At 38.2% G+C, this 13,283-nt stretch overlaps 1 protein-coding gene across 1 annotated transcript in view; it reads left to right on the forward strand.

Annotated features, from left to right (window-relative positions):
• PSPC1 (paraspeckle component 1) overlaps nt 1-13,283 on the forward strand; it is a 74,401-nt gene that overhangs the window by 13,771 nt on the left and 47,347 nt on the right. Inside the window, exon 3 of the mRNA XM_038573543.1 lies at nt 12,620-12,715. Coding sequence (XP_038429471.1) covers nt 12,620-12,715 — 96 coding nt within the window. The remainder of the gene's footprint in view (nt 1-12,619; nt 12,716-13,283) is intronic.

Consider the following 13,283-nt stretch of genomic DNA (forward strand, 5'->3'; position numbering starts at 1 on the left):
TTCAGAATTGTTTTGTTTACCCTGATCCTCTAGTCCCAATTCTTGGTACATATTGGGTAATCAAATATTTATTGACAGACTGACTGAATTTCAGTTATTGAGGATAATGCAAGTAACTCATAGGAGTGGTATCATCGAGATTTAGTTTCTAAGTGTAGACCTCTTTTGTAATCAAAATCTCTTCTTTTTTTTTTTTTTTTTTATGATAGTCACATAGAGAGAGAGAGAGGCAGAGACATAGGCAGAGGGAGAAGCAGGCTCCATGCACCGGGAGCCCGATGTGGGATTCGATCCCGGGTCTCCAGGATCGCGCCCTGGGCCAAAGGCAGGCGCCAAACCGCTGCGCCACCCAGGGATCCCTCAAAATCTCTTCTATCTCTTTCCTTTTTAAAAGATTTATTTGAGAGACGGGGGAGGGGGAGGTTGAAAGGGACAAGCAGACTCTCCACTGAGTGTAAGTCTGATGTAGAGCCCAATCCCAGGACCCTGAGATCCTGACCCTAGCTGAAGTTAGACACTCAACCAGCTGAGCCACCAGGTGTCGTATGTTTCAGTTCTTTTTAGGAAAAAGAAATTTTCCCCATCAAGCAATCTTTATTTTATTTTATTTATTATTTTATTTTATTTTATTTTAATTTTATTTTTTTATGATAGTCACACAGAGAGAGAGGCAGAGACACAGGCAGAGGGAGAAGCAGGTTCCATGCACCGGGAGCCCGACGTGGGATTCGATCCCGGGTCTCCAGGATCGCACCCTGGGCCAAAGGCAGGCGCTAAACTGCTGCACCACCCAGGAATCCCTCAAGCAATCCTTTAATGTTAATATATATGGTATCTACATTCACTAATTGTTAGCATTTACCACATTTTTTTTCCACTATATACATACAGTTTTTGGGTTTTTTTTGGCTAATTTATTTAAGAGTCAGCTGCAGATACCATACTTTATCCCTGAATACATTAAGGATATGCATCTGCTAAGAGTATTCTTTTATTTTTATTTATTTATTTATTTATTTATTTATTTATTTATTTATTTATTTATAAAAAAATTTTATTTATTTATGATAGTCACACAGAGAGAGAAAGAGAGAGAGGGGCAGAGACACAGGCAGAGCAAGAAGCAGGCTTGTACCTGGAGCCTGACGTGGGACTTGATCCCGGGTCTCCAGGATTGCGCCCTGGGCCAAAGGCAGGCGCCATACCGCTGCGCCACCCAGGGATCCCAAGAGTATTCTTTTAAAAGCTACAATATAATTGTCACACTGAAGAAATTTAATATTTATTCAATATAGACATACCTTAGAGATACTTGCAGATTCATGTCCAGACCAGTGCTGTAAAGTGAATATCATGATAAGGTGTATCAAATAAATTCTTCGGTTTTCTAGTAACAAATATTATATTTACACTATACTATAGTTTATTAAGTGTGAGATAGCATTACGTTTTAAAAAATGTGTGTATCTTTTTTTTTAAGATTTTATTTATTCATGAGAGACTCAGAAAGAGAGGCAGAGACATAGGCAGAGGCAGATGCAGGCTCCCTATAGGGAGCCTGATGTGGGACTTGATCCTGGATCCCAGGATCACAACCTGAGCCAAAGGCAGACATTCAACTGCGGAGCCACCCAGGCATCCCCCAAAATGTGTATATCTTAATTAAATACTTTACTGATCAGGTTGGTGGTTGCTGAAGGTTGGGGTGGTTGTGGCAGTTTTTTAAAAGATGATATTGAAGTTTGCCACATGAAGTGTCTTTCTTTACTGAAGGATTTTTCTATAGCATGTGGTGTGGTTTGATACCATTTCATCCACAGTAGAACTTCTTTCACAGTTGGGAGTCAGTCCTCTCAAACCCTACTGATGTGTTATCAATTATATTTATGTAATCTGCTAAGTTCTTTGTTGGCATTTCAACAGTCTCCACAGCATCTTCACCATGGGTTGATGCATCTCAAGAAACCACTTCCTTTGCAGATCCATAGAAGCAGCTCCTCATCCTTTAGTTTTATCATGAGATTGCAGCAATGCAGTCCCATCTTCAAGCCTCACTTCTGATTGTAGTTCACTTGCTGTTTCCACCACATCTGCAGTTATTTCGTCCACTGATGTCTTGAGCCCCTCAACTGAAAGGCATCCATGAGGGTTGGATTGGAATCAGCTTCTTCCAGACTCCTGTTCTGTTGATAGTTAGGCTTTTCCCATGAAGCACAAATGTTTTTAATGGCATCTAGAATGGTGAATGCTTTCTAGAAGTTTTTCATTTTATTTTGTCCAGATCCATCAGAGGAATCGCTGTCTAAGGCAGCTATATAGCCTTATGAAATGTATGTATTAAATACAAATAGTAAGACTGGAAAGTTGAAATTGCTTTGATCTGTGGGCTGCAGAATGGATGTTGTGTCAGCAGGCATGAAAACAACATTAATCTTGTGTCTGGCCATTAGACCTCTTGGGTGATGAGGTGCATTGTCAGTGAGCAGCAGTATTTTGAAAAGGAATCTTTTTTTCTCTGAGCAGTAGATCTCAGCAGTGGGCTTAACATTAATTTAGTAAACCCACGTTGTCAGTAGATGTGCCGGCATCCAGGCATTGTTGTCCAGTGTATAGTGCACAGGCTGAGTGGTTTGAGCATAATTCTTAAGGGCCTTAGGATTTTCAGAATGGTCAGTGAGCATTGGCTTCATCTTCAGGTCACCAGCTGCATTAGCCCCTAACAAGGTGGTCAGTCTGTCCTTTGATTCCAGGCATTGACTTCTCTGTGGCTTTGAATGTCTAAGGTGGTTTAATCTACAATGAAAATCTATTGTTTGGTGTAGCCATCTTCATTAATTAGCTAAGCTAGGTCTTTTGGGTAACTTGATAAAGCTTCTGCATTTTAGCACTTGGTGCTTCACCTTATACTTTTATGTTTTAGAGGTGCCTTCTTTCCCTATACCTGATGACACAATCTTGGCTCATTTCAAACTTTTTTTCTGCAGCTTCCTTAGCTCTGTGTATAGAATTGAAGAGAGTTAAGGGTTTGCTCTAGATTAGGTTTTGCCTTAAGGGATTGTTGTGGCTGATTTGAACTTATACTGACATCACTGAAACATCCTTTATATCAGCAGTAATCAGTATTTTTTTTTTTTTAATTTTTATTTATTTGAGAGAGTGTGTGAGAGAGATCATGAGCAGAGAGTAGAGGGAGAAGCAGGTACCTTCCTTGCTGGGCAGAAAGCCTGACCTAGGCTTAATCCAGGACCAGGGGTTTATGACCTGGGCTTAGGATGGGCGCTTAACTGACTGAGTCACCCAGGCGCCCCTGTAATGTTTTGTTTTCTTATTTGTGTAGCCACTAGAGCAGCACTTTCTTTTTTTTTTTTTTTTTTTTTAAAGATTTTATTCATTTATTCATGAGAGACAGAGAGACAGAGAGGGGCAGGGACATAGAGGGAGAAGCAGGTTCCATGCAAGGAGCCTGATGTGGGACTCGATCCCAGGACTCTAGCATCACGCCCGGGGCCAAAGGCAGGCGCCAAACTGCTGAGCCACCCAGGGATCCCCTAGAGCAGCACTTTCAAGGACTTTTCCTTTGCATTCACAACTTTTCAGCCTGTCTCAGCTTTTGGCATACTTTCCTCACTAAGTTTAATCATTTCTAGCTTTTGATTTACAGCAAAGGGTATAAATTTACCTTTGACTTTAACACTTAGAGGCCATTGAAGGGTTCTTTATTGGCCTAATTTCAATATTGTTGTGTCTCAGATTAGGGAGACACCCAAGGGGCGGGGACTGTTCAGTGGAGCAGTCAGAACACACATCCCGTTTACTGAATGTGTTTGCAGTCTTATATGGATGTGGTTTGTGTCACTTCCAAACAATTATAGTAGTGACATCGAAGATCACCGATAACAGATCACCATAACATAATGATAATGAAAAAGTTTGAGATACTCTGACAATTGCTAAGATAGTGACACAGAGACGCAAAGTGAGCAAATGCTATTGAAAAAAATGATGCCAATAGATTTGTTTGATGTAGAGTTGCTAAAACCCTTGTTTGTTAAAAACAAACAAAAAAACAACACAGTATCTGTGAAACCCAGTGAAGCACAAAGCACAATAAAGTGAGATATGCCTGTGATGTTACATAATATGCAGTTTATATTGAAATTTCTCCTGTTTTGTAGCAGTGTCTTTATAACTCTGTAATCTATTCAATCAAAGGTCACACATGGATTTTAGTTGTTATGGCTGTAATTTCCTTTTATCTGGAAGTTTCCCCAATGACAAAAATGTCAGTGTTGTGACACTGACATTTTTGAAGAGTCCAGGACAAGTATTTTTCAGAATTGCTTCAGTTTGGATTTTTTTTTTGTTTCCTCTTAGGCCTCTGAGGGTTTATGCTGTTAAACTCTTAGCTTTGTAGCAGTGAAAATTCTGAGACAATTTATTTTAGACTCTTAGAGTGATTTAGACTCTTAGTCTTAAATCACTAACCTACTTGGGATATATTTATTTATGATAAATACAAAAATTTCCCCTTATTACTAAGCATCCTTTTCTTTTTATAAAGTTTTCCTGTTTATAAAGTTTTCCTGACTGTTACATTGTGAGTTCTTTTGATATTAAAAATGCACGATGTTTCATTATAGCTCTGCCAGACTTAATTATTCCTTTATTGAACAGTAGACATTGTATTATTCATCATTTAGGTTGTTTCCCGTTTTTGCTGTAATAACCTTGTGACAAACGTTATGGCCCATAAATGTTTGGTTGCTTTGTTCCTGGGCATATATATTTTTTTTTAAGTTAAATTTTTTTTTAAAGATTTATTTGTTTATTCATGAGAGACACAGATTGAGAGGAGAGACAGAGACATAGGCAGAGGGAGAAGCAGGCTCCTTGCAGGGAGCCCGATGCAGGGACTTGATCCCGGATCCGGGGATCACGACCTGAGCCAAAGGCAGGCGCCCAACCGCTGAGCCACTCAGGTGTCCCTTAAATTTTTAAAATAATCTGTATACATAGTGTGGGGCTTGAATTCAGAACCCTGAGACCAAGAGTTGCAAGCTCCACTGACCGAGTCAGCTACCACCGCCCCCCCCACCCCCCGGTGTGTAGAATTTTATGTGGTAAATGTATTCTGGAATATCCATGGAAAAAGATTAAATAAATATTTATTTTTCTTTTATTTAAGTTTTATTTGTTTATGTAATCTCTGTACCAAATGTGAGGCTTGAACTCAAAACCGCAAGACCAAGATTTACATGTCCCTCCAACTGATCCAGCCAAGTAACTCTTAAATGATTCCTTCTTAAACCAATTGAACTGGGTGGGACACTTGGGTGGCTCAGTGGTTGAATGTCTGCCTTACGCTCAGGGCATGATCCTGGGATGCCAGGATTGAGTCCCACATTGGGCTCCCTGCAGGGAGCCTGCTTCTCCCTCCGCCTATGTCTCTGGCTTTCTCTCTGTGTCTCATGAATAAATAAAATCTTTAAAAAAACAAAAAAACAAAACCCAATTGAACTTTGATAACCCAGACTTTATTAGAAGATCAAAGATTGTTGAAGGTAAGATAAATTGTAGAGTAACTTTGAAGAAAATCTCTTGACCTGTGTTAAATGATTTGTAACTTACGTCCATTAATGTGGCTCAAATTCTTGCTGTATGTAGCATTACTTTATTTGCTAACTATTTGTTGCTTTTATTTTTGTTCTTTTTGAGAGAAAAAGAATGGTTTGCTTCCTATACTGGTTCTCTTTAGAGTCTTTAAGTTTACAATTCTCTGCTTTCTTTTGACTCATGAGAGACATATTTGTGGCTTTGATAATGACTTTTAGAGTTGACAGCTAGATATTTAAATAAATTTTTTATTGGTAATCAAAGACAAACTTTTTTTTTAAATGAATTGGCAAAGATTTAAAAGTACCCAGTGAGTGAAAGTGAAGTTACAAGAGTATTTTATAACTCTGGTGCTGATGGAAATTGGTTACTGTTTTGGGGCGGGGGGGCGGGGTTTGGTTTTAAGATTCTTTTACTGTTAGAGGTATATTTTAAGTATTTTGATTCAAAGGATTGGTATATCACTTTGTATCTGGTTTATCACTTTATTTCTAATAACAAAATAGTGACCAAATCTGAATTCTTAATAAAGAATTAAGTAGATCATATTTATAGTGGATTAGTATGTACTTTGTGAAGAATCCTTCATGACACTAGGAAATGCAGTATTCATGAAAAAGATTTATTATTTTTTAAGTAATCTCAATAGGGCTTTACACTTAGGACTCCGAGATCAAGAGTCACATGCTCTAATGAGTAAGCCAGCCAGGTGCCCTGAAAAGAATTTTTTAATGGTAGTGTATACCACAGAGACAGTGGACTAATAGTTGCCAGAGGTTCAGGGAGATTAGGAATTGATAGCTAATGAATTTGGGGTTTCTTTTTGGGGTGATGAAAATGTTCTGGCATTAGATCATGGTGATGGTTTACATACTAAAACCCACTGAACTCTGTACTTTAAAATGGTGATTTTTATGATATGTGAATTATATCAATAAAAGTACTAAACTAAACAAATTGCCAACTCCCCATCTTTTTATGGCGGAGCATATGGCTATGCATCTATGCTAACAACTGCTCAAAAACTTGTAAATAAATTTAGCATATAAATGTGCATATTTTCTATACATCTATGGAGCAAGTAAGAAAAGGGACACAAGTCTAGGTATATGCTGTGATCCAAATTTGTGTTTATAAACTGATCAGAAATAAAAGACTGGAAGTAAAAAATGTGTATCAGCCTAAGTTCTATTTGACAAGTGTGCTTACAGGTATATCCTGAAAGTCTCCTAGGTATGATGGTTCACTAGAAGGACACAGACCTAGCATATAGTTGTACAACTAAGATTTACTACAGCAAAAGAATACAGCACAAAATCAGTAAGGAAGAAATGCACATGAGGTGAATTCTGGAGTAATATAATTATCTGTTAGGGTTGTGGGATAGCTGTTTCAGGCATATTGTGTTAATTCTTTTTTGGCACACAAGTGATTGTTCCATTAATAATTCTTTTTATATCTTTCCTATTTTATACACTTCATTTCCATCATTTTATTTGCTTCATCACATCTTTCCATTAAATGGAGTTTTTTAGATTCAGAAGAAATGCTTCTTTAATTAAAAAATTATGATATTGCTTTTGCTTATATAACTTGGAAACACAGGAGTTATCTGGGCATACCTGCTGATGGTGCAAGTATAAATTGCTCCGCACCTATACTGTCAGTGTCAATTGGGTCCGGTTTTATTATTTTTTTTTATTTTTTATTTTTTAAAAAATTTTATTTATTTATTCATAGAGATGCAGAGAGAGGGAGAGAGAGAGGCAGAGACACAGGCAGAGGGAGAAGCAGGCTCCACGCAGAGAGCCTGACGTGGGACTTGATCCAGGGTCTCCAGGATCATGCCCTGGGCTGCAGGCGGTATTAAACCGCTGCGCCACCGGGGCTGCCCTGGGTCCGGTTTTAGTTTTATACCTTCTTTTCTAAGCAGTCATAATTATTTGTAAAGATTGATATTTTATTATTTCTTAGAGGTCTCAAAGCAACAAAAAGATTATTAAAATTTTTTTCTTAAAATTTGCCATATAGGTCCATTGGGTCATTTTATTTTATTTATTTATTTTTAATTTTTTATTTATTTATGATAGTCACAGAGAGAGAGAGAGGCAGAGACACAGGCAGAGGGAGAAGCAGGCTCCATGCACTGGGAGCCCGATGTGGGATTCGATCCCGGGTCTCCAGGATCGCGCCCTGGGCCAAAGGCAGGTGCCAAACCGCTGCGCCACCCAGGGATCCCGGGTCATTTTATAATCTAAGATAATATTAGGTCCTAGTGATTTTATTTTCCCCCTATCATAAAATATCTTATTTCATCATCCTCGGAATTATTTTATCATTATTATTAAGTTCTCTATTAAAGACTAAAATTGAAAAAACCCTGCAAAGCGATATATATGTCAAAAGGATTATTTACTGGTGTAACAAATTGTCATCATTATATAATTCTTCATTTTCTAATTGCATACATGAAATGTTGCATCATCTTTTAAGGCATCATGTTTTTACTATTGTGTAACACCTTTTTCTCACATTCTGCTTCTAAAGAGATATTTGATTAAGTGAGGAAAGGTCAGTCACAAATTCGTTAATCATTATGTACCATTTAAAAAACATGGAAACCTTAAATGTCCACCAGTAAGAATGGTTAAAAAATTATGGTGCATGCTGGGACACCTGGGTGGCTCAGTGATTGAGTGTGTCTGCCTTTGGCTCAAGGCATGATCCCGGGTCCAGGGTTTGAGTCTCACATCAGGCTCCCTGTGAGGAGCCTGATTGTCTGTCTCTGCCCCTTTCTCTCCGTGTGTCTCATAGATAAATAAAATCTTAAAAAAAAAAATTTATTGTGCATGCATACATCTGAAATGGTGCCATTTTGTATTGAGTGATACAGGATGTCTGAAGAAAGCATGGCTAGGTGATTCATTCTGTGTAAAATTATGTATATCTACCAGAAAGGAAAATCTGAGATGTTTATGAAACCTGATCAGAGGTCCTTTCCAAATGATACGATTTGACTGACTTAATAAAACTTACTATGGATAAGTATCAATATTACAACCAAACTAATGATTGATTAATTTGGGGGCAAAGTGAGGAGAAGAAAAGCTCTACAGACAACAACTCCAGATTTAACATTAATGGTTGACCACTTTGATTTGCTTCCTTTTAGTCTTTTTTTCTATGAAATATTTTCTTAAATTTATAAAAGGAATAAATTAAATAACTGTACCTATAAAGAGAATTTAAGTTGGGTTTTAACAACTTAACTTACCTGGGTAGCTAAGTTGCTTAAGTGTCCAACTCTTGATTATAGTTCAGGTCACGATCTCATGGGTCATGCAGTTGAGGTCCTCCCTGCCCCAACACATTGGGCTCCAGCTTCAAACTCAGTGGGGAGCCTGGGTGAGATCATCCTCTCTCTCTCCTCCCTTTGCCTGTCTCCCCACTCTCACATGCTTGCGCTCTCTTTCTCAGACAAATAAGTCTTTTAAAAAAACAACTTTTTTTTTAAACACCAAAAAATCAAAGTGAACTAAACAACAAGATGTGTGTGTGATAATAGATAAGGGGAATTTTTACAGGGGGTGGTACATACAGTGAAACCATAAATGTTCACCTTTTAGCATATAACCCAAGAAACAAAAAGAGAGTCCCTTGAAGACTACTCTTGAACATTATTTATGGTCTTTTGTTTTATGGAATGTGATGAATGTGGTTATCATTGATCTTTGCTCACTTATTCATGTATCTTTTTAGAAATGGTATTCCAGGAACAAGGTATAAATTTATAACATTTGTTTGTTATCAGTTAGGTTTTGTCTAAGGGCTGTATTCACCCCTGTGTATAAGTATGTCTGATGCTTACATATTCATATGTTGAAAACTTATAATTAGAGACTCAACATTATTTGAGAGTAGAGATGTCCTTATATTCTCTAATTTTGTTCAGTATTTCCTTGACTTTATAAAATTAATCTTGTCCTAAGTAATTCTGTCATGTTCTGAGTATGAATGATCTGCTTAGTATGTTTTCCTTCTTGAGTCTCCGTTTCTGATTTTTCTCTTGGATGGTCGTGGCCTTTTGGTATTGAAGAGGGGAGGTGCGAGTTTCTGTCTTTGTTGGCCTCTGCTCAGGTGTAGTTCTTACCCGGTCTTTATTATTCTCTATATCCTGCAATGGCTTCCAAGTGGGTAAGTGATCAATATAGTGCATCTTCCTCCACTTGTTCTTGGGCCTCTTTGGGTCCTCTTAAAAGTACCCCATCCTCCCATGGGCTTAGGAACTCTCAGCTGCTTTCTTATACTTCATTGAGGTGCATATGATCTTTGAGGCTATATTTACTCATTCTTTTTCTTTTTTTTTTTTTTAAGATTTTATTTATTTATTCATGAGAGACACAGAGAGGCAGAGAGACAGGCAGAGGGAGAAGCAGGCTCCATGCAGGGGTCCCGACGTGGGACTCAATCCCGGGTCTCCAGGATCACGCCCTGGGCTGAAGGCAGCCCTAAACCACTGAGCCAACCAAGCTGCCCCTATTTACTCATTCTTTTTCACACTTCTGTATTTAGATGTTGGATGGGAGTTATCACCCTTGAAATAGAATCCTCTAAGGCTCTTTTCTTTTGAGTTTCTACTCAGTTTATCAGAGGTTTCTATAATTCCATTGTGTCTATCACCCCAAGGTATTCCACACCTTCTATTTCTTTTTCTCTAAGATGGCTTTACTGGTCCAAGAATCTTTTTTTTTTTTTTTTTCATGATTTTATTTATTCATGAGAGACAGAGAGAAAGGCAGAGACAGGCAGAGGGAAAAGCAGGGTCCCTGCGGGGAGCTTGATGCAGGATTCAATCTCAGGACCCTGGGATCACAACGTGAGCCAAAGGCAGAAGCTCAACCACTGAGCAACCCCGGTGCCCAAGAATAATTTTGTTTTAAATAAAGATTTTATTTTTAAGTAATCTTTGTACCTAGCAGGGGCTCAAACTCACAACCCTGAGATCAAAAGTTGCCTTCTCCACCAACTGAGCCAGCCAGGTGCCTTTTAGGAATAATTTTTAATAATCATTTTTCATGATTTTCTTTCTCTTTTTTTAAAAAGTTATTTATGAGAGCAAGAGAGGTTGGGCGAGTAGGAGGGGAGGAGTAGAGAGGAGCAGCAGACTCCATGCTGAATGTGGAGCCCATCATGGTCCTTGATTCCGTGACCCTGAGATCCTGACCTTAGCTGAAATCAAGAGTCAGGTGCTTAACCAACTGAGCCCCCCAGATGCCCTAGTAATCATATTTAATAATAGTTTAAGATTTAAAGTTTCTGTTGATCTCAGGATCTTCATTTATTTGTATAGGGAAACTTTTAGAATCCAGAAAGCCCCTTCACTTCTTAGCTCTTGTGTTATTGCTGCAGTAGATTTACTATGATTTGAATGCTGAGAGACTGATAGCAAGGAAAAAAATTTTTAACTTAGGCACAGATCTTTTATTTTTGGTTAGGCTTACATAATTTGAAAAAGTTAACATAGTTAACAAAACACAACTACGATAGGAGGTGCTCTGGTAGAAGGCACGGATCATAAGAAAGCTGGATAATGAATCTTCATGTACAGATGCCAGTTTGATCTTGCCAAATGAATGTGCTATCTTCTGAGTGTGACAGTTGGCATGCAGGAGAAGGAGGAACCAAAGCCTCTTCTCCACTAGATTAGGCAGCCAGGCCTTTCAGGAGTATTATTACAGATGACATGAAGGTGACTGCTATGATAGCAATGACGACATTCATAGCTATGACTGTGATGTTTATCGCAAAGTTTGACAAAATCTGTAAATTCTTTTTTTTATTATTTTTTTAGATTTTATTTATCCATCCATGAGAGACACAGAGAGAGAGAGAGAGGTAGAGACACAGGCAGAGGGAGAAGCAGGCTCCATTCAGGGAGCCCGATGTGGGACTTGATCCAGAGACCCCAGGATCATGCCCTGAGCCAAAGGCAGACTCTCAGCCGCTGAGCCACCCAGGCATCCCAAGATCTGTAAATTCTTAGTGTGCTTCTTTCTCATCCAGCTGATCATCCCTGATCCATTCCTTGGACAGGGCACAAAATGCGCTTTCACAAAAGTGAATCCAGTGCATTCATCACTGAAAACACACCAGTCATGATATTTGCTTATTTCGAAAAATGGTAAAAATACTATTGCATCATTTTGGAAATGAGTCCAGTCTAAGCTACAAGAAAATATATGGTTAAAAAACACACACGACTACTTTTGGTGGTGTAGCTTTAAAATCATGTGCTTGGCTATAAAAGCCCTATAAGCAAAGTTAGTGAATAATAGGAAATTTTAGTATCCTCATATTATCTGATATTTATTTCATTTCCCTATTTTGTCTTCCTCAGCTTTCCCATCCTTTTGTTTTACTTAGGAAAGTAGTAAAGAAGGAGGATTTGCAAGTCATAATCTTTCATCACCCACTCTTAATTTCCCCTGCTCAACCTCCACTTTGAACATGTTTGTGTCTCCTAGTTCCTCTCCTTTTGCTTGGCTGCTTGGCTGATGTGTTTTAGATACCATTTTAGGTTTTAGAAAGGCTTTTCTTAACAAGACTGTTTAGGCACAGGAAAGTTGGGAGGTGGGAATTTGAGGTGGTGGGATATCGGGATGATGATTCCATATATATAAAACGTGAATTAGGTACTAATTCTTTTCCTTCATAATTCGTAAAAGTTAACTAGAGTGGTTATGCAGATTCAGAGTTGTTGATTTGCTCCTCTGCCGTCTTGAATGGAGGATGCTCTAAAAAGCATCTTTGATTGACATTGATGTTCATTTGTATCTGGTGCAGCAAATGTTTATTGACTGATTTTAAGAGTATATATAGTAACTTCTAAGACATTATTTTCAAGAGAGAAATTTCCCACATATATATCTTGGAATTATTATAAAGAATTTCTAGTGTGATGTTAGCTGCAGGTACTGTATTAACTCTTATGCTTTTATCAACCCAGGACACCTCGTCCAGTCATTGTGGAGCCTATGGAGCAGTTTGATGATGAAGATGGCTTGCCAGAGAAGCTAATGCAGAAAACTCAACAATATCATAAGTAAGACTTATTAATAAAGATATTTTATTTTTATTTTTATTTTTTTTTAATAAAGATATTTTAGGTATGTGCTATCAAGGATACATATTATCCTGGTTGGTCTACATCGAATACTATTCTTTTGTATATGGGTAGAACATTAACTTGGGCAGTGGGAGGTAGGTGGATGGAGACTATCAGTAATTATGTTAGAAACAGTATAATCTAGATATCATGAAAATATTTTAGTATGTTTTAGGTGTACTATAAGTTAAAAGGAGACTTGGCAGGGGTAAAGCAGGGGAGATCCTAGTTATTTAGGGTAAGGACAGGAAGTACTCTTCTTGGTGGTAGAAAAGAAAAGTAGCCTTTTTTTAAAAAAAGATTTTATTTATTTATTTGAAAGAGTGAGTGAGAGAGAGCATGAACCAGGGGGAGTGAGTGGAGGAGAAGTAGATTCCCTGATGAGCAGGGAGCCCAAAGTGGGGCTCAATCCCAGGACCCTGGGATCATGGCAAGACCTTGGGCAAAGGCAGACGCTTAACTTGCCAAGCCATCCAGGTGCCCTGAAAAATAGTCTATTTTCAAA

The sequence above is a fragment of the Canis lupus genome, chromosome 25 (genome assembly GCF_011100685.1).
Source record: "Canis lupus familiaris isolate Mischka breed German Shepherd chromosome 25, alternate assembly UU_Cfam_GSD_1.0, whole genome shotgun sequence".
In the NCBI taxonomy this organism is placed as follows: domain Eukaryota; kingdom Metazoa; phylum Chordata; class Mammalia; order Carnivora; family Canidae; genus Canis; species Canis lupus.